We start from the raw sequence: 27,963 nt of genomic DNA on the forward strand, positions 1-27,963 counted from the left end.
GTGTGTCTTAGCACAGAAAATATGTCATTGGGCGATTCACAACCACATTCGCCTAATAGCGCAGTTCATACCTGGAATTCAAAACCAGTTAGCAGACAATCTCTCTCGGGATCACCAACAGATCCACGAATGGGAAATTAATCCCCAAATACTAAAGACTTACTTCCAAAGATGGGGAACACCGCAAATAGACCTATTTGCAACAAAAGAAAACGCAAAATGCCAAAACTTCGCATCCAGGTACCCACAGGCTCACTCTCAGGGCAATGCGTTATGGATGAGTTGGTCAGGGATATTTGCGTACGCTTTTCCCCCTCTCCCACTCCTTCTATATCTAGTAAACAAATTGAGTCAAAACAAACTCAAACTCATACTAATAGCACCAACTTGGGCACGACAACCTTGGTACACAACACTACTAGACCTCTCAGTAGTGCCCCATATCAAACTACCAAACAGACCAGATCTGTTAACTCAACACAAACAACAGATCAGACACCCAAATCCAGCATCGCTGAATCTAGCAATTTGGCTCCTGAAGTCTTAGAATTCGGACATCTAGACCTTACACAGGAATGTATGGAGGTCATAAGACAAGCTAGAAAACCAACCACAAGACATTGCTATGCAAATAAGTGGAAAAGATTTGTTTATTACTGCCATAATAATCAAATTCAACCATTACACGCATCTGCTAAACACATCGTAAGCTACCTATTACACTTACAAAAGTCAAAGTTAGCTTTTTCATCCATTAAAATACATCTCACCGCAATTTCAGCTTATCTGCAAATTACGCACTAAACTTCATTATTCAGGATCCCAGTCATAAAAGCATTTATGGAGGGTCTGAAAAGAATTATCCCACCAAGTACACCACCAGTTCCTTCGTGGAACCTCAACATTGTCTTAACACGACTCATGGGTCCACCTTTTGAACCCATGCACTCATGTGAAATACAATACTTGACATGGAAAGTAGCATTTCTAACAGCCATCACATCTCTAAGAAGAGTAAGTGAAATACAAGCCTTTACCATACAAGAACCCTTTATTCAGATACACAAGCATAAGGTAGTTTTACAAACAAATCCTAAGTTCTTACCAAAAGTCATATCACCGTTCCATTTAAATCAAACAGTGGAATTACCAGTGTTCTTTCCAGAACCAGATTCTGTAGCTGAGAGAGCATTACATACTTTAGACATCAAAAGGGCATTAATGTACTACATTGATAGAACAAAACAGATTCGCAAAAAGAAACAATTGTTCGTTGCTTTCCAAAAACCTCATACAGTAAATCCAATATCTAAACAAGGCATTGCCAGATGGATAGTTAAAATGCATTCAAACCTGTTATATCAAAGCAAAAAGAGAACTACCTATAACACCAAAGGAACACTCAACTAGAAAGAAAGGTGCTACCATGGCCTTTCTAGGAAACATACCAATGACTGGAATATGTAAGGCAGCCACATGGTCTACGCCTCATACATTTACCAAACATTACTGCGTGGATGTGTTAACAACACAGCAAGCCACAGTAGGACAAGCAATACTACAAACTTTATTTCAAACAACTTCAACTCCTACAGGCTGAACCACCGCTTTTTGGGGAGATAACTGCTTACTAGTCTATGCACAGCATGTGTATCTGCAGCCATTGAACGGAAAATGTCACTTACTCAGTGTACATCTGTTCGTGGCATGAGATACTGCAGATTCACATGCGCCCTCCCACCTCCCCGGGAGCCTGTAGCCGTTTTAAGTTGATCTTGAACATTTGTAAATATATCACTTTAACCACATTATGTACATACATATTTACTCCATTGCATGGGCACTATTTCTATATACACAACTCCTGCCTCACCCTCTGCGGGGAAAACAATCTAAGATGGGAGTCGACGCCCATGCGCAATGGAGCCGAAAGGGGAGGAGTCCCTCGATCTCGTAACTCGAAAAAGACTTCTTCAAAGAAAAACAACTTGTAACACTCCGAGCCCAACACTAGATGGCGGAATGTGCACAGCATGTGAATCTGCAGCGTCTCATGCCACGAACAGATGTACTACACTGGGTAAGTGACATTTTCCATATATATATATAATCTCCAATCATTCAGCAGACACTCCCCCACTGTAACAAAATGCCATGTTCCTGGAAGAGGTGGCAAGGCTTCCACAGTAGTTCTCTACTCCTGGAAATCATTTTTTGCACTTCCACAAGTAAAAAAACAATCTTCGTTAAACCTTTTTAGTAAAATTATATATGTGATGTAAGTACTTATGAAGGCTTTGATAGCCATCTTCATCCTTTGGTTTGTTGATGTGCCATTCACAATTTCTTCTGCACACACAGCTTTCAACATGAGGCAGTGGTTCAGCCCACTTCAGCCATTGGTTACCTTCACTCTTAGGCATAGAACCCTAATTTGTTGTAAGGAGCACTGCTGCACACAAATAGTTCCCTTCAGTGCCAGGGACTACTAGGGCAAAGGGGTGCTTTTTGAGATCAAAAATATTTCTGCTTTTCTCAAATGTGTTTTTTAAATTTTTGTGAGGATCTGGTAGCTCCAGCAACAATGTAATTTTAGTAATTGTATAAAAATAATGACAGAACAAGCATTAACATAACCTGACCAGTAGTTTTGCCATTGCTTGTTTGTCTTACTCTTAAGAAACTGTCTTGCTGTAAACCTCTACACTGCCTTCCTAGAGAGTCCTCATCACCTTCTCCCCTCCCTCCTTGCCAGGGTTACAAAATGTTCTGGGCACAATGCCATACCATTCTCAGAAAAGACTAAAAGTGACATTTCTGTACTATTCCAGTATACACATGCAGTTTTAAATTCGGGGATTAGACACCCTTGTTTAGCTGTCACCTACTAGGCAGTGCAAGTTGTTTGATTGCGAAAGACCTGTTGTGAACTTCAGTGGGTTTACAACTGCCAATTGCTGCCCGTTGGTTGACTTTAGTGTTACTCTCTTTTGCTAACTTCTTATTCAAGGGCATGACTTCATTTTGTTGTGTTTGCCTTTCCCTTGGCACATAGCTTCTTCAAAGACCTTTTGATTGGCTAACTTGTACGCTTCCACTGCTCACATTTAGTGAACTACTTTTTCCCTTTACTTTTACCACTGAATTTAGTGCTTGCCATTTTTAGCTGTCTCTTTTTTGGCTCCTTCCCCTCACATACCCAGCACTCCTCAACTGGCTGTAAAAAAGTGCAGCAGATATATTTTTGATGAGGTATGACTGGAGAGCAAATTTCAGTGGTTGTTTTTGTTTTATTTCCTAAGTTCCTCATATTGCATAACAGCATGATCTAAATGTATTTGGGAAAATGGGCCAACTGCTGCACTCACTCAGCAGGTGTCCAAGACTGAAGTTCTACTTAGCAGGACACTTCTCCTGAAAGCCTATATATCTGCTCCTTGAGTTACTGCATAGGGCCACTTGGCGGAATCATGTAAAGTATCCCTTAACAAGCATTTCCCTTTATTTTTTTACATTCCTTTACTGTTTTTAAATTCTATTCAGTATACAGAATGAAAAGTATTTGAAAAATAAACCATGCTATTCAAAAAGAATTAACACTTTGGATTCAATTTACAGTTTTGAAATACCACAAGATATGTTTGCTTTTCCTCTACTGTTTTAAAATGTTTTTGTTTTACAGTTATTAACAATACTTTACAAACAGTGGCAAAGCCTACAGCTTAGCCCTCAGATTATAAAGGGGATAACTATTGGCTTTGCCAATACTTGTTCTCCTAGAGCCTAAATTATTTTCAGTGCAGGGAGGTATGAGATGCTTTTGGAGTATTGTCCGATGCACAGTGTCCTTGAAAGTCTTGTGGTGGCCTGCTCTTTGAACCAAAATGCTCCTGCTTTTACCCATTGACGTTGGTGCCAACAGGTTTATTAGAACCATTGTCCATTGTGTTTCTTGACAGACTTTTGTTTGGCTTGCGGGAGCACAAATCCTGCAACGTTTCATCCGCTGTTTGAAGGAAGTCTTTGCCAGACCTGCAAAGTAAGTGCGACATAGCAGATAACCATCATATTCAAGACGTTTTGGTTTTGTTACTCTAAAGTGATGTTAGTTAGGATGGTATAGCCAGTGACTGATTACAAGGTGGTGCAGAGACTGGCAGTTGATTAAGCAGTAAAAATGTTTACTTTTGCTCTACTTGCAAAATACAGATTAAAATTTAGCCAGATCCCGCCATTTAAAAGTTGTTCAATTCCTTGTCTAACCCATTTGATGTCAGGCCAAACTTGTTATGGCTCACTCCAAAGAAGGCTATAGGAGCCATCAACACAACCAGGTCACTGTTGCTTTCACAAGTAAGGTCCCCTTCAAGGTCATCTCCCTCACCCACGTCGGTGATGGAGAAGAAATGACATCGTAAGAAGAAGAGTTCAGGAGAAACTATATCCGATAAGATTTGGAACTACTGCTGTTCTCTAATAGAGGCAATATCTTTGAACAGGAGGCATAGGCTTATATTCCTTCATTGACTCCTCAAGAAGTTGAGACGGGATGCTGCTGTTGTGATCATTATAAAGTGAATTATATACACCTCTCATGACTTGGACCCCCGTGACAGTGTTTTGGAGGCAAGATTACAGGCTACTTATACAAACGGTGATGACTGAGCTGGGCCCATCATCTTTTATGGCCCTACAGTGATTTGTTAAGGGGGGGTACGTAAAGAGGTTAGAAGATTCACAGCAATGGTTTGCCTGTTGGAAAAATGACAAGTAGCAATGTCCTGCAGAAAGGGTCCTGTACACAGATCTTGGGATTGGGGGACTAACTTAGTGTACTGTAACACAGCTCATCCAATATTTATGCTAGTGAATTGCCAATGTTTTCGAGACCAAAAAGTACATGGAAGACTCTTTAGCATTGTTTTAAAGATCGAGCATGCAAAGCTTGGAGGTGTTCTACCATGGAAGAGACTTGTATAGTTCTACACGGATTGGCCTCTCCAGCGAAACATTAGCTCTGATTGATGAAGTCTACGGCCAACAGATGAGCCTGAAACATGTAGGAAAAATGCTTAAAATCTCAGCATAAAGCGCTTATAGTGCAGGTATATGTAATTTATGAAGATGTTATATGGTAAGGTGGAGTCTACGAATATTAAGTCAGCAAAAAGGGCAATTGCATTAATAAAACCTGTTGAGGATGTTCTGGAAGTGTAGTATCTATTGTAAATTGAATTTATATAGTGCTTACTACCACAGACAAGGCTTTGAAGTGTTTGTGTTTTGCGGTGAGTAGCAACCTACCTAGGAACTCAAAATTAGAGTTAAATAATTAGTAGATTGGTAATATGTGTGTTTTCTATGTACCTGGAAAAGCCAGACAGTTAAATTCTACTGAAAGTTAGCTCACAGTTATTGGTGTATTGCTTTGTACTTTGCCAAAGGTATGTACTGGAAATCTAACAGTTTTGATCAGATGTAATGCCATGGTTTTTTTAACAGTTAGATTGAAAATCACATAAATAAAATTATAAAAAAGGAGAAGCAGTGTTCTTCTTCCACTCATCAATCCAAGAATACATGTGAGACAGCTCTGGTTCCATCTACCCCAGAGGTGGAGTTGGTGGACATATCCCTTGTACCAGAGTATTTGGTGCTAGGAGTAGACGCGTCTTGTTACGAGTGAGCCGTGATGGATATTTTTTGTGAGTGTGCCTTTTGTTCTGGTGTGTTAGCTGGTCCCATGATATAGGTTGGCAGACCTTTTGCTCTGATATTATGACTGCCTTTAAGACCACCCCAATTCAGGCCCCTAACTGACCCGAAGCCACATAGGCTGATGTTGCTTCCAATATCAGTCTCACATAGACCGGCACCAAGAACTTCACTGGTGTCGACCTCAGTGCTGCAGTTAGCACTGATAGATTCTCTGACTCAAGAACACTCTGTTCTTGTGCCACATACGACTCTTGCACCAACACTAGACCATATTGGGAGCCAAGAGACACCGGTCCAGGAGAGACATTACTCCTAGGGTGATTGTGCCACATACGACTCTGGCAACAACACTAGACCCTATTGGGCGTCAAGAGACACCAGTCCAGGAGAGATGCAACTCCTAGGGTGAGACCTTCTGAATAACAGCCCTGGCGTCCCTTTCATATGGCTATCTGCTCAGATGATCAATTTTACCAAGGAGATGATGATAAAAAGGCCATCTTCGGACACCCTAGCACTTCAAGAGATGTGCTCTGGACCACTCTCCAGGTCCTTCTGTAACCTGAAATGGCTTTTTGTCATTCTGTAATAAAGAAATCTGCAGAGCTTCTTGAGCTACTTTTGTGTACTGTGAAGTATTCCCCTTACATCCTCTGGTCGTTTTACAGATGGCACCCTCAGCCAGTGAACCACTGCTTCCCTTTAATGAGGCATTGATTGATGTTATCACAGAGCCCTGTTCGAAGCATCATCATCTTTGGCAGTCCTCAACCATTGCTTTCCAGTACAGATCAGCTCCTCAGGATCTAGACTTCATTTCTACACACCGTGTAGTGGTGGATATAGTGGTGGACGAAACAGCTATGCTGCTGCTGGCCAAATATTTGTTCTGACGCTGATCCTACAGGCTGTAGCAAAGGGAATAGTTTTGGAAGGGCTGAAAACGAACCAGCTGAAAATAGAAGACCTAGTGACCAGGCTGTTGCACTGTCTTCTTTAAATCATTCAGGGCTAGGATCTGCTTTTTGGCCAAATAGGCATTCTCCATCAAAAGCCATATGCATTGGCATATTTTGTATGTTTGTGTAGAAACCAGCAAGGCAAAGCCAGGTGTGTCTTCTATCATACACAAAAGTTTTACTTTTATTATAAGTGCATGGAAATAAACCAACCAACCAGTTCAGACAGTCAGTGGGTGTAGCTTTAAGAGCCATGCAGAACAAAGCAACAATTGCAATCATTCTAATCCATGATGAGCCCACCATAGTCCACATTCTTTCGTATGTTTTTGAGGGCATCCTCTGGCCACGAACATTGGTTCGTCACGCTTTACACACCAGTGCATTTCTTTGCCCCACACTATTATCTGCGGAGGTTCAGGCGCATTCCAGGCACGGACATTGTCTTGTTTAGTAATGAGGCTACCCAGACCGACAAGTAAATTTAGTAGTGCCTCCCCGCGGGGAAGCTTCAATGGGATGCTCCAGCACCTGAGATAGGGGATGATACACAACCCCTCAGTATGGAAAGATCACCGAACAGCCCCATACCATATTGCAGAAGTCCGATACCTCCTCCCCACATCTCAGGCTTGCACGCAAGTGGGCCTTCAACAGCAAAGCCAGCATCAGGTATGCGGTTTGGTGGTACTTTAGTTGAATCAGGCAGAGCCTAGATATAATCCCTAGCTCTCTTCGTGCCATGACGGCCTCCTGTCACTCTGATACCCTGAGTGTGCCCACCTACCCCTCCCATCTGGTTTTTAGTGTAGTTAAGAGATATGGGAAGCTTATGACCTGTGACTTGTAGATGCCGGATATCCCCCTTTCCTCATGAGCCCCATTAGTACCTGCGCTTCCATGGTACTAAACTCAGGGACCTCGTTCAGTGAGTCCCTGTGAGACTCAAGCGCATGGCATAGCTGGTGGAATCCCTCCCCCTTGCCCCCCTTTTTTCTAAACCCCCCTCCCCAGAGTGTGACTATAAGGGGACACTCCCCCTCCTGGAATCTGAGGCCAGTTGCCTCAATCATTAGGGTAAGGATATTCATTTCTTTTCAGAACCTTGATTTCACTGTGTGCTCCGCATGACTTTGGCTTGCTGTGGCACTTTTTTATATGTATATGTATATTTTATTCTTGTATAGAGTGTGTTGTGCTGTGTTTTGTTGATGAATTTACATTTTCTATCCCTTCAGGCCTCCGCGAGGTAGTTCCTTGCCAAAGGTTGGCCTACTCTATCAACGCATTACAATTTGTTGTCTCCCCCCCCTGTTTTTGAGGGGAGGCTTATCTATCTGCACTTTGCATGATGATTAGGGATCCTAGGCCCTGAAGAATGCCCAAGACCTCCCACGGCTCCCAGCAGAGGGCAGAAACATGTCCGCCATCTTTTAGTGAGGTGACCCAGTGAGTCCTTGTTCTCACCGTGATGTCCCGCCCCGTTTTTAGTCGCACCAGCAGTTACCACTATTAAAGTGTAGACTACACACAGGTGACTGCCTAGGTGCTTTTATATCCCCGTAGTTTAGCTGGATCCCATTATCTCCAGATAAAATATATTTACGCACTCCCTCCCGTTCTTTTAACGGCGAGGTTGAGTCCACCCAGGTGGTATTATCCTACCTGGGTGGGGCTAGGTGGTCAAATGATGAAGCATGACACTATATATTGTGTGAGACCACCTAGTCCGTAAAAGGAATTCCCTCCCCCACCCCCACCTGTCACAGCACCCACACCACGCATTCTCTGAACCCAACGAGGTCCAAGAGCCCACGGACAGTCTCCCGTGTACTGAGCTCTACATCATTGGTGAACCCCATACTTTCTTGTGGTAACTAGGAATCTGAAGATATACAAGCAGTGGAGTCTGTCTGTAAGTCTTGAAAGGACTTTATGTGAGAACTTCTTCAGATATTCCCCAGCTTCCATGTTCCAATCAGTTCCCATTTACTGACCCCCTGCAGCAATCGCCCACCTCCAGATTGGGGTGTTCTGGGTGAGTTTTCTGTCCCATCTGGTCCAGTGCAGTGCCACTCTCCATGCTAGCAAGACAACCCTCGCTAATTTGGGGAGAGATTGGGGGACAGGGGCCCAAAATAGCATGTCTGTAATGGCATTCAAAACCATCTCACAGACTTCCCTCCTAACTGCTGGATCTGTTTTACCTCTGCACAACCAGTCATTGAGGACCACTAGCTACGATGCCCAGTAGTAGTGCTGAACATTGGTGGCGGCCATGACACTGTCGTACACTGACTGCATACACTTACCAGACAAGGCGTTACTGAAAGTAAGTAACTTGTTCTTCAGCGTGCAAGGGACTGTGTCACCTCTAAAATCTACAGGGTTCAAACTTTGTGGAGAATGTTGCAAACAGATGTCTGTGCTTTCCTATATTTGGTTTGCCTGTGGTCAGACTCTTGCAGTGACTGCACCTTGATGGATCCCAAATCCATGCTCTTTGTCATGAAACACCCTGAGACTTTACATTGTGACCGATCGCAGGCGAAGTCACAGTCCTGACCCCTAGGACAGTCCCACAATAGATCATCTTCGCAATCTAAACCTTTGAGTAAGTCCAGGAAAAAACACAGGAAGTCCAAATGGGATTTGGCCTCATACCATCATTCTAGATCTCTTGTGAAGAAGTAAGGGCGTCATTATGCCTTGAGGAATTGCATCAGAATTTGTTCCACTTCTGATTCAATTCAGACCCTTGCTGATCAGCAACCAGAAATCCCAGGGCCATCTGCGATACCTTAACAGATTGAGGAGTTCTGCAAAGCCATGTTGTGGCTCTTTGGCACATGACTGGTGCCCTCAGGTGTTCCTGTGGGCCCCAAAGAGCTAAGAGGCCTTCCTTCTGGGATTCTGCCGGCGGGTGTACCCTTGGTCCCCGCAGGTTTCTCTGGGCTGTTTCAAGATCAATACTGACCTTGGTTCATGCCCCTTTTACGGTCCCACAACCCATGCAAGAACACAACCTGCTGATGCCATCACCATCGACTCCAGAGGATGACGACCATCCTATAGTGCTGACCAGTGCTGAGATGGTGATAAAATATACCAAGGCTGCACATGAATTTGACTGCAATGCAGTCTTCTGACTCTGATACAGTGCTTCTGCGATCTGACAGGACTCAGATCCTACACAAATGGTTTGGCACAGACTCAGACAATGGTGGCAATGAGGTGGGGATGAACTTGACTAACCCTATCAGGAGGACAACTGGTATGAGAGCCTCCAAGACACCAGTTGTCTGAATACTTTCCCAGACACTGGATTGGTTTCGCCTCCAGGCCCTGTTAAAGAAGAAAGAGTATCCTTCGCCATCGTCATGCAAAGTGCAGCAGAAGTTTTATATCTTCTGCTTTCTACCAAGGAAGTGAAGACCAATGTTTTAACAGAGGTGCTTCAGCTGGGCAAAGAAGTTCTAAGCCCCTTCTTTGCTTTAATGAGGGCCTTACAGATACCCTATTGGGAACCTGGGCCAGATCCTGTTCAAGGGCCACTGTCAATTGGCTAGTTGCCAGGTGACATCAACCTGCTCCAGGTGATCCATATTTACTCACCCAGCATCCTACTCCCAGGAGCTTAGTGGTACAGGCCTCGGCACCAAAATCCAACCAAATTTCTTTCCTCCTACTCCCCCTGTCAGGGAGTTTAAATGAATAGAGACCTTTGGATAAAGGATCCTTTCTTACAAAAGTTGTGGAAATTTGTTCTGTGAACCAGCTGTCTCCTGGAACACTACTCCCATGCTTTATGGGGCTTCGTATACCATGGTCCCTGAGGAAATCTGAGCTATCCTTTCACAGGCTATGCAGGACAGATGCGATGCGGACAAGTTCACAATCCACTCCGGGTTGGACACAATCAACTCACTTGAGAGAGCCATAGGCACCAGAGTGGCCATTCAAAGGCATGCCTGTTGTGTTCCACTGGATTTTCTTGGATATTTAGGGGGAGACTTATGGATTTGCCATTTAACAGTTCCAGTCTTTTTGAAGAAAAAAAACAGATTTGCCCCTGGGGGCCTTGAAAGACAGAAGGGTCACCTTGTGTTCCCTGTGTCTTTGTGCCCCACCCCACACACGAAAGCCACAACATCAGTTTCACCCCTTTTCATCCTCTCTGTGGCTGTGGTAGGGGCTTTTAGTGTCTGCATTAACTCCAGCCATGCAGCATTCCACACAATGTTTAGTGGGTGAGGCAGCAGCAGCCACCACCACCTGGACAACAAGGGCAGCGTGCAGTCCAGTCTGTCACTGTGCCCAAACCTATTTAGTGTGCCCTTGTCAGCACACAGCAACACGGTCGGAGGCAGGATCTAACATTATTTGGCATGTTGGTAAGGGATAATTTCAGACAGGTGGGTCCTGCAAATTGTGTCCCAGGGTTACTCCCTACCATTCCTTGTGGCCTGGAGCATCTTCCACTATCACTAGAATGATTGAAGGAGGGCCATCTTTCCTTGTTGCAGCCGGAAGGGCAGACCCTTATGGCCAAAGGAGCAATAGAGAGGATGCCAGATGAGTAAAAAGCAGTTCCATCAATGCAAGAAAAGGGGAGAGTCAGAATAGATGAGAGAAGGAAGGACATCAGTGTCTCATGCTGAGTTTTAAGTAGATTTGTAAGTAGACTGCCCATGTGTGTGACACAGTAACACAACATAATTATCACATCTCAGTATGGTTAAGACACTAACAAATAGGCCACATCCATTAATAAAAAAAGTCAAACAAGAGTTTTGTCCTTGGGGTTCGTAGGAGGTTGATAAAAAAATTGACAGTCTCTTCGGAAAAGCTAGCTTCCCTTCAGTAATCATCTTACCACATTAGATAAATGTAAAAAAAACTCCAAATTGAAACATTGATAAGACCAGACTGGTTTTACTTCTGATCCTCCCCTCTGAGGCTTTCAGAACTGGAGTTTCTGCTACCTGAAATACCAAACAATATCCTTCTGTGCCGCAACTCAGACTCAAGAACCTTAAAACTATATGTCAAAAATCCTTACTCAGCTTTCAGACACTAATCTCAATGTATTCGCATCCCAACTGTTAATGCAGCATATGAAGGGGCGGTGAACACAATGATTCATGGACGATCACTCTCCTTCTACCGTTTGAACAGTTAAAACATGCACAAAGTTCTTCTTGGCTACACTGATGTTTTGTTGGAGCACAGACTTCCCTTGGCAGTAGCAAGTGTCAAAACACTCGATAACCTTTGGCTACATTCATTATCCTAGGAGATCATTGTTTTTTCTTGTTTGCAGTAGCTAAAGCTATCAAATGTCACAGCTATTATTAAACGTCTCTTCTTTATTTGTTAAGGAGCGATTCCTGGAGTGCTGCTTCATGTATGACGAGGATGGTTATCAGTCTTACTGTTCAGTTTGCTGTGAAGGGATAGAGCTGCTGCTTTGCAGCAACGCAAGTTGCCACAGGTAGGTGTATCCCTTTAATATTGGCCTTAAGAGACAGGTTCTTTGTATCTATCACAATTGTACCAGATGTGTCAGTCTTCTCAAGAGGCCAGGTGATGCATGTATATAACTGCAGCTGCAACAAACGCAAGTAAGTTAGATATCCTGTTGTTGTTACAGGAGCTCTCCACTCTAGCTTCAATAGTAAAACTTCATTTCAATAATAGGGCCTGATTTAGATTTCGGTAGACGTGTTACTCCATCACATCGGTGACGGATATCCCATCCGCCAAAATATAAATCCCAATATTTCCTATGGAATTTATATTTTGGCGGACGAGATATCTGTCACCGTTGTGACAGAGTAACCCGTTTGCCGAAATCTAAATCAGGCTCATAGTAACAACTTGGTGAAATTTCACATTATTTAGGATGGTTCACCGAACTACTAGTTGTAAAACTAATTCTGCTAGACCATAGAATATTTAGTATTCCCATTCCTACTAGACTACATAAATATGACGTTTAGTAAATATAAGTAAGTCCATCATAAACAGTGACATTCCATTCTTTATTCTCTTAAATCAATATTATTTGAATCGAGTGTAGTCTTGTTTAGGACACTATAGTATATTTATAACATTATTATTAACAAAATGATATTAAAAAACAATAGTAACTACCACTCATATGTGCACACAATTTAAAATATTAGTGTGTGTACAGTAAGCATGTATTCTGCTTATTAAACAGGAGATTATGCCGCCCGCCAAGGTTGAACTGCCAAACGTCCGCCTATGCGGCCGCAAACACACCAGCTGCATTTCAACATCACCGCTGGGCCGTAACATTCCAGCCGGCTCCTAATGCCAAGCAGACAGTGGAAATCGCGACAGAGCTGTGCCTGGGGTCCCTGCACTGCCCGTGCCAAGTTCATGGGCAGTGCAGGGGCCCCGCAAGTCCCCTTACCGCCAGCCTTTCCATGGCGGTGTCTACCGCCATGGACCGGCTGGCAGTAAGGGGAGTCAAAATCCCCAGGGCAGCGCTGCTTGCAGCGCAGCCCTGGCGGATTGCGACCGCCGGGACCACCATGGCAGTATACCGCCGGTCCTGGCGGTACCGCTGTGGTCAAAATGTGGCATTTCGGACCGCCAGCCTGTTGGCGGTACGAATGCCGCTTTAACCCTGGCGGTCGGTGACCGCCAGGTTTAAAATGAGGCCCTATATATTTTCCCCTTTCCTCCTGTATTTTGCAAGAGGATTAACTACATTTTGATAGTCAACTGCTTTAATGCTGTTGTTGCCCTCCCTCTGCAGATGCTGAGCTCTGTCTTTCTGATGGTGAGCACGTGTTTTCAGGCTCACATTTAACAGCAGAACATCTTGCAAATGTTTTTGGTTGAGAGAAAAGGAAACATGATAATGTCAGTGAGCTAAGCAGCACTTGCAATTGTGGATCCCGGCTCACTTGAGGCAAACCTTTAATTTAAGATCAATGCCTTCTGTTTTGCAGGTGTTTTTGTGTGGAATGTCTGGAGAGCATTGTTGGGCCTGGCACATCAGAACATGCCAAAGAACAAGAACCATGGAATTGCTACATGTGTGTGTCCCAGAGATGCCATGGTGCACTGCGCCGCCATAAAGACTGGAATGTGAAATTGCAGGAGTTCTTCACCAGTGACAGAAGACAAGATTATGTGAGGATGCGTAGAAAAAGTAGAAATAGGGAAGCATGGTGTTTGGCCAGCTGGTGGGAACAATAGGAAACACGTAGTTAAGACATACAAAAGATTAGTAGATCATGGAGTAACCCTTTGAAGTTAATGTGTATGAAAGATCAGCCTTTGTGTACCTTTTCATATTCAGTGACTATGACAACATTTGGCCTCTCCTTACAGTAGTGCAGAGTGAGGTAACTGAGTGGTTTTCGTGGTAATACCACTCAGCATATTTACACTCGGTATTACCAATGCGTTTTCCGACCACAAAGTGTGCATTCTCAAAGCAGTGGGAATTTGTGAACAGAAAAGCGACAGAAATCCAGTTAAAACATGTAGTAATTGACAGTAATATTGGGTTCCACGTTCTGTTCCCAATGTTAGCTCTCACACTGGTAACCTTGATCATTTAACCTAAAAAAAGGGTTAGATTCAGATTGGCTGTGAACCTTGTTTATAGCTTCACAGGTGAGATAAGCTGACAAGCAGGTGTTTCTACACCTCCTTATGAAGTGTGGCCAGCCTGGTTAGCAGGAACTAAATGAATACAAGGAATGTGTCACAGGCAAATTTGCTAAATCAAAGTGAAAGAGTCATAATTGCCCAATTTTATGGGGGGAGCGAAACTGTTTCCGGTGTATGAAAACAATACCCCCTCTGACATTTTGGAGCAAGTTTCATGTTAGGGATAGGCAGGTTAGCCTTTAATACCCCAGCAGTTTCCCTGTTGCCCCTTGTATCAAAGCCCACAATGACAGTGTGAAGATTGTAAAGCAAATAGGGATGTACCACGGCTTTCAGCAGTTTCCACCCCTTCCCCTTGCACCTGAGCAGCAAATAGGAGACTATGATATCTATGAATGTTAAAGGCCACATGATGCAACTCCTCTGTTCTGGTGAATTGACAGCCATTGCAGGATTGTTCTGAAACAGTCAAATGAGAGAAGTGGCATGAATTTCACTTTCTGTTTGGCAACAATATTGGTGTCATGTTTTATAGCGAATCCTAAATGTTCATTGTTTCTCTAATGGGTGCTCAGTGACGACAGATGCCAGAGAGATTGAGAGTGCATCTCAGCTATTCCTCCCTCATTTTCATAGGGTGATTTAATTTGCTTTCCTCTGACTGACCCACCTGCTGTCTTCTGCTTCACTTGTTTGCTTATTTGCTATTTAGAAGCAGAAGCTGTAAAAGAACCTTCTCTGTCAGTGTTCAATGTGTTCATGTTTTCTGCACGCTGCAGACAGACTAACACTGCTACAGTCCATGGAACACCTATATAATCTAGCCACCTTCCTACTTTTTTGTTTAGCTCCTGCTCAGATTGTAACACTATTGCTTTGTATGCATGTAATTGCTCAGGCAACTATTGTAAGTAGTCTGCCTACTTTACATTAGCACAAGCTTCCTCACTAGTGCATTGTTTGCTAGTATCACTGCCTTTTGTTCATCTTGACCACATGTTCATGGCCTGCTTCCAGACGGATAGTGTTTTGCCTGATTCCTTTTTGTACTTGTCTAGAGAGTAGCTCTTATTTTGGCTCATTCTGAACGCCGGTGTCATCCATAAGAGTGTTTCCTTGCTGATGTCCTGCTCAGGCATGAGGGTCAGCCTGGTAATCTCAGCCTTGTCCTTAACAATTTTTCTACTCTTATCTTTTCTCTGCTTATTCATACACCGAGCTTCTTCCTGTTCAGGCCATGAAATCAGATGATGCTTTGCTTCCTGGGTAGGTCCTCAGAGCATTAGAAAATATATGCACATTTTTTAGCTTGTCAGTGTGGTGATGTGGAGAGATGAAGCAACTAAACTGAAGAGATTTTTAAGAAGCTACCCGTACATTCCTCTTGCTACTTTCATTTTGCATGTTGTACTAGACAATACCCAAAAATGCTTGTTTTCCTTTTGTGATTTCATTTTTTATGTTTTCTGTAGGAGCCTCTCCAGATGTATCCAGTAGTCCCAGTTGAAAAACGTCGGCCTATACGTGTCTTGTCCCTTTTTGATGGAATAGCAACTGGTGAGTCCCTTCAGTTTTTGGTAATAACAAAAGAAAAGCAAGGAGAAAATGGAGAGATTTGACATTTCTGCAGTAGTTATTATGATATAGCTCTCTGCTTAGTAGAACAAATCCAAGAAGTGGCTGAGGGTGAAGGGCAGAAAAGTTTAGTGACAGAAGTAGAGACATGGGGCCACATGTAGCAAAGTCCGATATTGAGACTCGGAAATTGCGAGTCTGTCCTACTCGCAATTTCCGAGTCGCAATATCGGATGCAGAACGGTGTCTCAGACACCGTCTGCGACTCACTATTGGGGTCGCAAAGACCCACCTCATCAGTATTAATGAGGTGGGTCGCATTTTGCGACCCCATAGCGAGTCCCTGCACTCCCAGGGATGGTGGCCTGCTGAAGTCAGCAGACCTCCATGTCTGTGACTGCTTTTTAAATAAAACAGTTTTTTTTTCATTCTGCAGCCCGTTTTCCTTAAAGGAAAACGAGTTGCAAAATGAAAAAACTTCCGAAACCATTTAGTTTCGTTTTTTCAGAGTAGGCATTGGTCCATATGACCACTGCCTGCTCTGAAAAAATATTTTTGTCGACATTCACAAAGAGTAAGGGGTCCAATGGGGACCCCTTCCCTTTTGCGAATGAGTTACCACTAGTGTGACACTAGTGGTAACTGCGAGTTGCTTTGCGACCGCATTTGCGGTCACAAAGCAATTCTGAATTGCGATGCGAGTCGCAAATAGGAAGGGAACACCCCTTCCTATTTGCGAGTCGCATTCACAAATTGCGAGTCAGTACCGAGTCGCAATTTGTGAATGAGCATCGCGTTAGGCTGTTTGCATGGCGCAAACTGCGATTTTCGCAGTTTGCACCATGCACACGGCTACCTACATCTGGCCCATGAATAGCAGAGAGAAGCATGAAATGGAGAGATGAAAAAGTTTACAGGTAATATCATAAGAGGAGGGAAAAAGAAAGGTAAAGGCATGAGAGGAAAGGTTAACGATTAGTTTACAGAGAAACACCTGCAAGGGAAGGACGTATAGAAAGGATAACTGATTGATCCGAACAGGATTAGATGTGTAGAGAATGAGTGGAAAAAGCTCTATTTTTGATGATATTTGAAACAACTGATATGATCTTTGTTTTCTGTTTTAGGCTACTTAGTTTTAAAGGATCTTGGATTTAAAGTGGACACCTATATTGCTTCGGAGGTTTGTGGGGACTCTATTGCTGTAGGGACTACACGCCACCAAGAAAACGTCAAGCATGTGCATGATGTCAGGAAAATAACCCGGAAAAATGTAAGAAAGCACTTGGAAAACAAGACTATATAGGACCAATATGTCAAAGAGACATTTCCAAGGATTAGTTAGTGCTGACATTGGCCTCCATCTTGGTGACTTGCATTGCAGTTGCCATCAGTTTCTTCCATGTGACATACATTGGTGCTGGGATCAGTATCTCTTAAATAACATTCATTGATGCTCCCATCTGTATCCAGGCATAAATTTTAAATTGGAACTGACATCAGAACTGTTGAGATCTGCACTGGTTCGACTATCATTATTTCTCAATGTAGAACACTTGTAAAGTGCAGCCTATACCACCAAAGTGGGTGCTTGTTGATGAAGATAGCCTAGAGCAAGTACAGATGAGATATGCTTATTTAGTAAAGATTTAAATCTGTTTTTGCTTTAGAAGTTGTATAGAGTTCAGTATTACATATTGTCTAAGGAAGATAGCTCAAGGTCAGCTATCATGTTGAAGGCATGGTCTGCAGCCCATGCCTTGTTGAAAGGGAGATTTGCAGAAACATATAAGAGGAAGAGCACATGCTTCTAGTGGGTGAGAGAAGCCAAGTGAATTTACGTATGAAAAAAGGAGCTCCCTGTTAATTGAAGGGACATTTCTTGCAACTTACGGTGAGATGACAAATTTAATGAGATGCGGTTGAGCTTACATAGGCCCTCATTATGTTCTCGGCGGTAAAAACTGCTGAGATCAGCGCTGGCGGTCAACAGAAGACCGCTAGCACGACTCAATCATAGAGGTGCTCTAAATTAGAGTTAGGAGTGTAACAAGGAGGCATAGTAGTTGTGACCATTCAAACAGGAAGGAAGAGACCCAAAAAAGTAAGCTCTGTAAAACTTTTACACAAAGCCTTCAAGAAGGAAGTGCTGGTAGATGGTATGGAGCGCTCAGAGATGTAAAGAAGAACTAGTGCCCCAAATAGTGTCTTAAGATAGCATGTGAAGGAAATTAAATTAATTGTTTTGATGATTCTGATGGATACAACTACCTGTGGATTCCTCACCTAATGAATACTCCCATTGTGCCAGCACTAGACGGAAATCTTCTTCCTAGCTTCTGCACGTCGACGAGGACGTCACAGTTGCCCACGCGACGCCGTCTGACGTCATACAGGCAATAAGAGGTCCTCGCCGACGTGCCGACGTCAGTTCACTTTTTTTGTGCCATTCGAAACGGTTATCTTCGAGGGAGCTACTGTTGCTGTTCGACGGTTACAGTTTGTTTTTGGATCTATTTTTTCTCTGAGATTACAATGTCGCAGGGAAAGTCAGGATTCAAGCCCTGTCGTGAGTGTGGGGGCAAAATGTCGGTAACGGACCCACATTCTGACTGCTTGTGGTTTCTTAGTTCCGATCATGATGTTGACAAGTGTGATTCTTGTCAGCATATGAATCCGAAGGCCCTGAAAGAGCGCGAGGCCAAGCTTTTTCTGGCGAAGTCGAAAAAGAGGGAAAAGAGACACCATCGAAAATCCTCGTCAACGAAGTCTCATCGGCATCATCGGGACTCCCGGCGTCGTCGAGAATCACGGCGCTGGTCGAGTAAAGAGAGGTCTCGGTCGAGGTCACCATTGACTCGGCGTCAGAAGACTTGGGAGGTCAGTCCCACTGTCACTCTTCATCCGTCGACGCCGTTGCCTTCTCCAGCCTCACCGACTTCGCCCGGGTCATCGGGCCAACCACCTTCAGTGTTTGAGGTTCCGCAGCCTCAAATGTTTTCTCCGACGTTGCAGACGTCGAGGCCAGCGTCGGTGTCGCCTTCGAACCAGGCACCCCAGTACCCGGCTTTCCCAGCCCCTGGAGCTGATAATACCGCATTTTTAAATGCGATGTTTTCCATCTTCCAGCAGATGGCTCCAGGTGGTGGACCGGCTGGGCCTTCGGGCCCTTTGGCTTTCAACATGGGTGCTCCGGCTCCCCTTCGACCGGCACCCTTTATGCCCTTTCTCCCCCTGGGAAACGTGGGCTCGGCGTCGGAATCGGCTCCGGTGGCTCCTGAGGCTTCGACATCTTCGGCTCCAGCTGCTTCGATGTTTCAACCAGTGGCGCCGTCTAGACCTTCTACGACTCCGAAGCAGTCTTCTCTCCATCCGACTCCTGGTTCGGCGCCGAAGGTAGACCCGGCGTCGGACAGATCCGGAGATCGGCATCATTCTTCGACATCTGCTGACGCCATGTCGACGCTGAGGATTGAGGAGAGGCTGCACTCGAGGAGGCTTGCTCTCTGCCTCCTTGAAGAACAGGAGTACCAGAGACAGAACCTGGAGGAAGGAGAGATTGAGGACTCTCATGAGGGTCTCCATGGGCTGGACACTGATAGTGGCCTAGATACTTCCCCCGAGTGGGACTTGTCATCTCCTGGGGAGTATACAGAAGAGGCGGCCACTTTTCATGCTGTTATCAGGAAGGCAGCTAACTTCTTGGATCTTCCTTTGCCGGTGACTGAAGCCAAGCAGAATTTGTTGACAGAGGTGTTGCACCCGGCCTCTGCATCGGCAGAACCACTTTTGCCGTTCAATGAGGCTCTGCTGGAACCTGTTTTGGAAGTCTGGAAGAAGCCGGTGTCTTCTTCAGCTGTCAATAGATCTTTGGCTAGGAGGTATCGGGCTGCACCGGCTGACCCTGGTTTTCTTACCAGACATCCAACACCTGAAAGCTTGGTCGTCCAGGCTTCCTGCTCGGCAAGGTCTGCTCCTGGTTCTTTTCCAACTGTGCCATCGGATAGAGACTCCAAGAAGATGGACATGGCATCCAAAAAGGTGTTCTCGTCATGTAGCATGGCATTAAAGTCCACCAATGCTACATGTATTTTAGGAAGGTACATTTATGCTCTAATGGACGAAATTGCATCTACGCATACGGAGGTCCCTCAGGGGCTATTGAATCTGGTATCGGACGCTCAAGCGGCTGCAACTCAGGTTATCCAATCTGGGTTGGATACAACAATGGGCACTGCTGTAGTTACGAGGAGGCAGACTTGGCTTCGTAACTCGGGATTTTCCTCGGATGTACAGTCGACCCTACTGGACCTTCCTTTTGATGGGGACAAGCTCTTTGGTGCCAAGGCGGATTCGGCCTTAGAGAGGTTCAAGGAGAGCAGGGCCACGGCCAAGTCGCTGGGCTTGCAAGCCACTTCTTCTGCCTCCTCCAGATTTTTTAGGAGGTTTCGAGGATTTGGTCGTGGCTCCTCCTCCTCCTCCTTTCGAGGGAAATTCCAGCAGCCTACCTCTGCTCTCTCCTATAGATCTTTTAGAGGAAGCGGTAGGGTCTGTACCAGGGGAGCCTCTCAGCAGCACTCTGCCTCTTCCTCTTCCTCTGGAGGGGTGCAGCAGGGGAAGCAGCCTTAGGCTTCCACCAATTCCCACTCACTCCTCTCCTGTAGTGGGGAGGTTACTGTATTTTCTCCACAAGTGGGAGGTCTTCACATCAGACTCCTGGATTACCAGCATTGTGAGAAAAGGCTACACCCTTCCCCTTTCGGGAGTTTCCGCCCCCCATCCCGTCCTGCCCATCTTATTGTTCAGAAGAACACTGTTCTAACAACAGGAGGTTCAAGTCCTCCTTTCAAAGGGCGCAGTGGAGTTGGTTCCAGAGCAGGAAAGGGGTCAAGGTTGTTACTCGAGGTACTTCCTGATTCCCAAGAAGGATGGTCGGTTGAGACCAATCCTGGACCTGAGGATCTTGAATTGGTTCCTCAAACAGGAAAAGTTCAAGATGCTGACCCTAGCTCAGGTGCTTTTGGCGTTGAACAATGGAGATTGGATGGTGTCTGTCGACTTGCAGGATGCTTACTTTCATATCCCGATACTCAAGTCGCACAGGAAGTATCTCCGGTTTGTGGTGGGGTCGCAGCACTATCAGTTTGCAGTCCTTCCGTTTGGTCTTACTTCAGCACCTCGAGTCTTCACGAAGGTGATGTCGGTGGTTGCGGCAGAGCTCAGAAGGAAGGGGATAGCAGTATTCCCTTACCTGGACGACTGGTTGATCAAAGCCAAGTCCCCGGAGCTTGTTTTGCATCATCTGCAGTGGACAACCCAGTTGTTGTTCGACCTGGGCTTTTCGGTGAACGTGCCCAAATCTCACCTAGAGCCCTCTCAGCGCCTCCTGTTCATAGGGGCAGTACTGGATACAACATTGGATCGAGCCTTTCCTCCGCCTCAGCGGATTCAAGACATTCAGGCGTTGGTTCCAATGTTTCAAAGTGGAGCGGTCATTCCAGTCCTCAAGGTCCTGCGTCTGATCGGTCTGTTTGCTTCTTGCATACTGTTGGTCACACATGCTCGCTGGCACATGAGGGCTCTTCAGTGGTGCCTCCGAAGGCAGTGGTCTCAACACAAAGGGGATCTCGAAGGTTCTGTAAAGATCTCCAGAGATGCTGCCATGGATTTGAAGTGGTGGATTGCGGGCGACAATCTTTCCCGGGGAAGGCTGTTCACGCAACCTCCACCAGTGACCACGGTAATAACGGATGCTTCCACTCTAGGGTGGGGAGCTCATCTGGGGGATCTGGAGATCAAAGTGCTTTGGTCTCCAGTGGAGCAGATGTTTCATATCAATCTGTTGGAGTTATGGGCTGTACGTCTGGCTCTCAAGGCCTTCCTCCCATCCCCTGACGGACAATACTACCGCGATGTGGTATATAAACAAACAGGGAGGGGTAGGGTCGTACCTTCTCTGCAGGGAAGCTCTTCGGCTATGGTCCTGGGCAAAGGACCATCAGATTTGCTTGGTAGCAAATCATCTGGCCGGAGTCTTGAACGTACGTGCGGACAGTCTCAGTCGCCATTTCTCGGCCGACCACGAGTGGCGTCTCCATCCAGATCAAGTCCTTCTAATCTTCCAGATGTGGGGGTTTCCTCGGATAGATCTGTTTGCCACCCGGGAGAACTTGCACTGCCCATTATTCTGCAGCCTCCAGTATCCGGTACAAGGAGCGTTGGGGGACGCGTTTCAGATGACCTGGTGCGACCAGTTGCTTTACGCTTTTCCCCCCATACCCTTGATTCCTCGAGTATTGAGGAAAATACGCCAAGACCGGGCCCAAGTAATCTTAATTGCTCCGGATTGGCCAAGGAGGGTGTGGTATTCCGACCTTCTCCAACTCTCACTGTGCCCTCCGCTCCGTCTCCCTCTCAGGGCAGACCTCCTCTTGCAGCCGCAGGGGCAGGTTTTACACCCCAACCTCCAGAGCCTGCACCTTCATGCCTGGAGATTGAACGGGGCAACCTGAGTTCCTTTTCTCTCCCGCCTGAGGTTGTGGATGTTATCTTATCGGCCAGGCGACACTCCACTAAATCTATCTACGCTAATAGGTGGTCTAAATTTGTGGTATGGTGTGGAGAGAGGCAGATTGATCCCTTACGTGCTCATTTGTCGGATGTTTTATCTTTTGCTTTGTCTTTAGCACAGAGGGGTTTTGCAGTGGCTACTGTTAAGGGTTACTTGTCTGCTCTTTCCGCCTTTATTTGTCTTCCAGACCAGCCTTCTTTATTTAAATCTCCAATAGTACTTAGATTCTTGAAGGGCCTTATGAATAAATTTCCTCCAAATCCTTTTATTATGCCTCAATGGGATTTGTCCTTGGTTCTAACTTTCCTTATGGGGTCCCCTTTTGAGCCTATGCATTCTTGCCCCATAAGATTGTTAGTTCTTAAAACAGTTTTCCTGGTTGCTATTACATCTGCAAGGAGAGTGAGTGCGTTGCAGGCTCTATCGGTAAAACCCCCTTATACATCTTTTTATGGGGATAAGGTGGTGTTGAGGACCAAGGCTGCTTTCCTTCCGAAGGTTGTTTCACCCTTTCATTTGGCCCAGACAATTACTCTATCCACGTTTTATCCTCCGCCTCATCCGTCAAAGGAAGAAGAGAGACTACACCGCTTGGACCCAAAGAGGGCGTTAAACTTTTATATAGACAGGACAAAGGATTTCAGGCTGGAGGATCAGGTTTTCATCGGTTACATGGGAAAGAGGAGAGGAAAGGCAGTCCACAAGAGAACACTCTCCAGGTGGGTTGTTCTTTGCATTACAATGTGTTACTCTTTGGCAAAGAAGGATCCCCCTGATGGTATAAGAGCTCATTTCACCAGAGCTAAGTCGGCCTCCTCGGCCTTGGCTAGGGGTGTTCCTGTGGTCGACATCTGCAAGGCCGCAACTTGGTCGTCCCTTCACACTTTTGCAAAGCATTACTGCTTGGACTCGGAGGTCAGAAGGGACGGCCATTTTGCACGGTCAGTGCTGCAGGATTTCTTGGTTTGATCATTCAGGCACCCACCACCGAGTGCGGTACTGCTTTGGGACTCTATTCATTAGGTGAGGAATCCACAGGTAGTTGTATCCATCAGAAGAACGAGTTACTTACCTTTGGCAACGACTTTTCCGGTGGATACATTAGCTACCTGTGGATTCCTCACGGTCCCACCCGCCTCCCCGTTGTCTGTTTGGTCTAACCAAGTAATTCTTGAGTGTGCTCCTCTTGGTTTTGAGGATTGGTATATATTATGTATATATGTTTATATGTATACATATATATATAGTTCATATATTTATTTACTTGTTTAAAAAAAAAAAATGGTAGGTTGAATTCTCAGAATGATGTGTTTGTTTGAAATGTCATTAAATATTACTATTGTTCTTTCATCTCAATGGCCTATTATTCTCAGGCACGTAAAAAATGTTGGTACTGACGTCGGCACGTCGGCGAGGACCTCTTATTGCCTGTATGACGTCAGACGGCATCGCGTGGGCAACTGTGACGTCCTCGTCGACGTGCAGAAGCTAGGAAGAAGATTTCCGTTGAGTGCTGGCGCAATGGGAGTATTCATTAGGTGAGGAATCCACAGGTAGCTAATGTATCCACCAGAAATGTCGTTACCGAAGGTAAGTAACTCGTTCGTACATCACTCTTCTGATGGTGTGTATTGCAACAGCCATCAGAATTCCTCTCTGGCTCCCATTGCCCATTGGATTTATCACTGCCCAACATATGAGTCGGTTATCAAGGGAAATGCATGAATTCTATTAATCAGCTGTTTCTTTATTTATTGTTTAAACATGGTATGGAGGAGATTGTTTTTGACTATGTCTCAAAAGCACATTTACAACCATGTTCAGGAAAAAATCTGTCACACTGACCCATTGCTTTCTTCTATTGCATAAGCAGTCTGTCCCAATATGCAAAGTGTTCATGTGTTCCATGTGCTGCACTTTTACATTTAGCTGAAGTCTCTCAATGTGCCTGCATCTCATGACATTAATAATTCAAAGTACTGCAATTACAATGCTTTAAGAATTAATTCTGTTCCTTTGAGCCTCTAGCCATTTTTTGTGTTATGCTTCTCTCAGCACATTACATTTGAACACTTTTATGATTGTAGAGGGTCTTGGGTTTTGCCGTGCAGAGCAGTTATAGATTCACATCTGGCCATGTTACATATAGGGGGTTATTCCAACTTTGGAGGAGGTGGTAATCCGTCCCAAATGTGACGGATTTACCACCAGCCGTATTACGAGTTCCATAGGATATAATGGACTCGTAATACAGCTGGTGGTATATCCGTCACTTTACCGTCACTTTTGGGACGGATTACCACTTCCTCCAAAGTTGGAATAACCCCCATAGTGTCCTGGGGGCACAATGTGTTTTCTGCACCTCAGGGCACTGTAGCATTACAGAATGGTCTGCAGATGCTGTGTGGTCCCTTCTTTAGTACTTCCAGTGCTGGGACACACACAATACCCTAAAGCTGTCTGAAGGGGGCATTTCCTCATTTGCATAGGGGTATGACCTATGCAGGTGAGAGAAACACTTTTGCCTTTGCACCTGCGACATATTATGGATACAGGCGCAGAGGAAAAGAGGCCTTGAGGAGGCGCACTGTCAACGGCACACTAAGAGGTGGTGCACTGTCAGTGTGCCCCTAAGGGCAGCCCTCTGGTCCCCTAGATATCCCCCTGCAGGCAAGTGCACATGCTACAGCTGCCTTCAGTCACAAAAAAGCACTGACTCCTGCATGGGAGCAGCGTCCCCTCTGTGCACCACTAGAGCCCTCAACCTGAGGCTTGTTGAATTGCTTCCACTGGTTAAATCCAAGTTTTCAAATCTAATAAATGATGCTTTATCCAAAGGCTTCTTGTGAAGAGCATTGCCATATATGTATACACATGTTCAATAATACCAATACATTTCGGGCCCGAAATGCATTGGTATTATTGAACATGCGTATACATATATGGCAGTGCTCTTCACAGGATGACTTCGGATGAATACACGAGATTACATTTTGTATCTCATTGAATAATAAAATTCCAGATAATTGACTAACATTGATGAGCCATAATTTATTACATTTGAAAACCTGGATTTAACCAGTGGATTCAACAAGCCCTAGGTTGAGGCCTCTAGTGGTGTACAGAGGTGACGCTGCTCCTGTGCAAGAGCGATCGCTTTTTTTGTTTGGCCCACGCAAACAGCTTTCTCACGAAGATTTGATCTTTCCGTTTACCTGAGTAAAGGGAGTGCACTGTCTACCCTAGTCAAGTAAGTACGGGTGGATGCCATCTTCACTGTGAAAGTCAAACCGTAGCTTTTCGTCCGTCTTTCAGAAATGTGCTTTCTCCAGGGCAGGAGAGCAGCACGTTGATTGTAATATGGTGCATTGTCTCTGTCTTCACATGGTACACCTATTTAAAGGTGTGCCATGGGACTAACAGGGACAAGTCACCCATTACATCATACATGCCCTGGTGCATTATCTTTCCATTCACAGTCTGGGCCTGGAAATGTCCCTAAAATGTTGGATAACTTTCTTTGGAGTATTAACTGTAAATACTGAGATCACGTTTTGCAACTGCTTCCCTTTCAAACAGGAGTTGAAGATTTTTTTAAAAAACACTCCAGTGTCAAATTTAGTAGCAGCATGCCTTAAGAGCCTTTCTTTCCTAGGAAGCATTCCTGAGGAAGGTCTCCGAGGAAGGTCAGGTGTGAAACGAGTCCTGTGTCAATCAGAACAAAGAACATGAGTAATGCTTTCAAGAATCATTATTTTGTAATTCTGGAACTGGGCACAGGTATTTAGGTTTTCATCTGTATGGTGACACCAAATACCCCTGCTGAATATCATTAGGCCCAAGAAAGGTTTATCAGAGAAACTGAAAAAAAAACCAGGCACAACAACATCAGCCTGAAACATACCACTTACATTTCTGCATCATCAGATTCACCATGAGCTAACCTTTTAACTTCATGTTGAATTATACCTCCACCAAAAAAAGACCCACCTGGAGTAGAAGCCTATGCCATGAAGGACCCATCACTGTCAAAAACATTTTCACCACAAAGGCTACAAACAGGTTTCGATACTGAAACCTACCTTTACCTAAACAATTTTGACACTTAAGAAGTGCACACGTATAGGAATCCCTGAATAATACGATATCGAAATGGAACCTATTTACATGATTTGAGGAATTGGGGATAGATGTAGATGGAGAGAAACATGAATACCTTGCCCCAATGACAGCAGAGGACATGGATCTCTTTTTTCTGTGGAATACCAGAGCTGCAGAACTGTGACTAAAGTCGCAAATGCAATTCTACAGGCAGAACCTATACCTTTCTTTCAAGATGTGAAATGATGACAAGGAGCAACAGAGGCTCACAGAGACAAAATACCATGTAAATGTGTTAGATACAACAGTGGTAATATGTGTACTTAAGAGTTTCAAATCTGGATTATCCTTCAAGGTGGTCTGTATTCAGATAGGCTTCAGCTCCATCAGACAAAATATTCTGAAACAATTTAAAACTCTATCAGAGTAGCTTGTCAAAGGAAGCTTACCAGCACAGCCCTTATTTTGTTCCACAGTGTGTCTGAAACAAAATGGAACTTTATGAAATTATCTATCAGGAGTCCTCATACATTGTGATATTGGGCTCTTTAGATGAAGCAGAGAGCATCTCAAGATGATAACCATCCAGTACACATTCTAAGCAATAACCAACACGACCAGGAGTGGGAAATAGAATAACTGCTTGTGGAAGTAATTTTATGAAGGTGAATACCCAATGGTATGGTTACAGCAAAAAAAATGAAATGATGGGCGTGGCCAGCCATCATGGCCGGGTGTATGTGATCCACACAGGCTTCAGCACGCACCCTGCATTCTTTGACAACTGGGTGTGTTTGCTGCGTCCCCTTCCCCGAACCGGGACTGGGAAAATGGTCCGACTGCCGCAATAACGCATATGGACACCCCCGGGGGCCCCACAGTTTGATCTACGGCACTGCATTGAGGCTCCGGCTGGGGGAAATATGGCAGACGAGCCATGAATCGCAGAGGATGACTGTCAGCAGGGTGGCTGACAAAGCACCGGCGGCCTGAGATCGACCTGGTGGGGTGACGGAGACTCTGCGCCGACATCCGTGGTGGGGGTGTTGGCGATCCCCACCTCTCCTGAGACCTCGGCCTACCTGAACAGAGTTGTGGTCTGCATTGCTAGCACATGCACCAGCTATGGTGCTTTTTTGGCGCGGCTGCCAGCCCACTCCAGCATGCTGCCCGTACATAGGCGGTTGATGTGCTGGTCCGGTAGATTGTTTTTGGACTGGGTGCCACTCCTTTCCTTACCCCAATATGGTGCCTGCCTGATCCTCGGAGGAGCGCTCTGACTGGCAGTCCCCATTCTGCTCACCTAACTCATGGCATTTGCCCCCTCACCATCTGCCACATAGAGGAATGTTGTTCCTAGGGATGCAGAGCCACATCCAACAT

At 45.0% G+C, this 27,963-nt stretch overlaps 1 protein-coding gene across 7 annotated transcripts in view; it reads left to right on the plus strand.

Moving 5' to 3' along the window:
* The window catches only part of DNMT3B (DNA methyltransferase 3 beta), a 543,013-nt gene that overhangs the window by 392,945 nt on the left and 122,105 nt on the right, over positions 1-27,963 (plus strand). For all 7 annotated transcript variants that reach the window (XM_069243399.1, XM_069243402.1, XM_069243397.1 and 4 more), the window contains 5 exons: positions 3,960-4,039; positions 12,059-12,171; positions 13,664-13,847; positions 15,806-15,890; positions 17,036-17,181. In XM_069243399.1, coding sequence (XP_069099500.1) covers positions 3,960-4,039; positions 12,059-12,171; positions 13,664-13,847; positions 15,806-15,890; positions 17,036-17,181 — 608 coding nt within the window. The remainder of the gene's footprint in view (positions 1-3,959; positions 4,040-12,058; positions 12,172-13,663; positions 13,848-15,805; positions 15,891-17,035; positions 17,182-27,963) is intronic.

The sequence above is a fragment of the Pleurodeles waltl genome, chromosome 7, assembly GCF_031143425.1.
Source record: "Pleurodeles waltl isolate 20211129_DDA chromosome 7, aPleWal1.hap1.20221129, whole genome shotgun sequence".
Classification (NCBI taxonomy): domain Eukaryota; kingdom Metazoa; phylum Chordata; class Amphibia; order Caudata; family Salamandridae; genus Pleurodeles; species Pleurodeles waltl.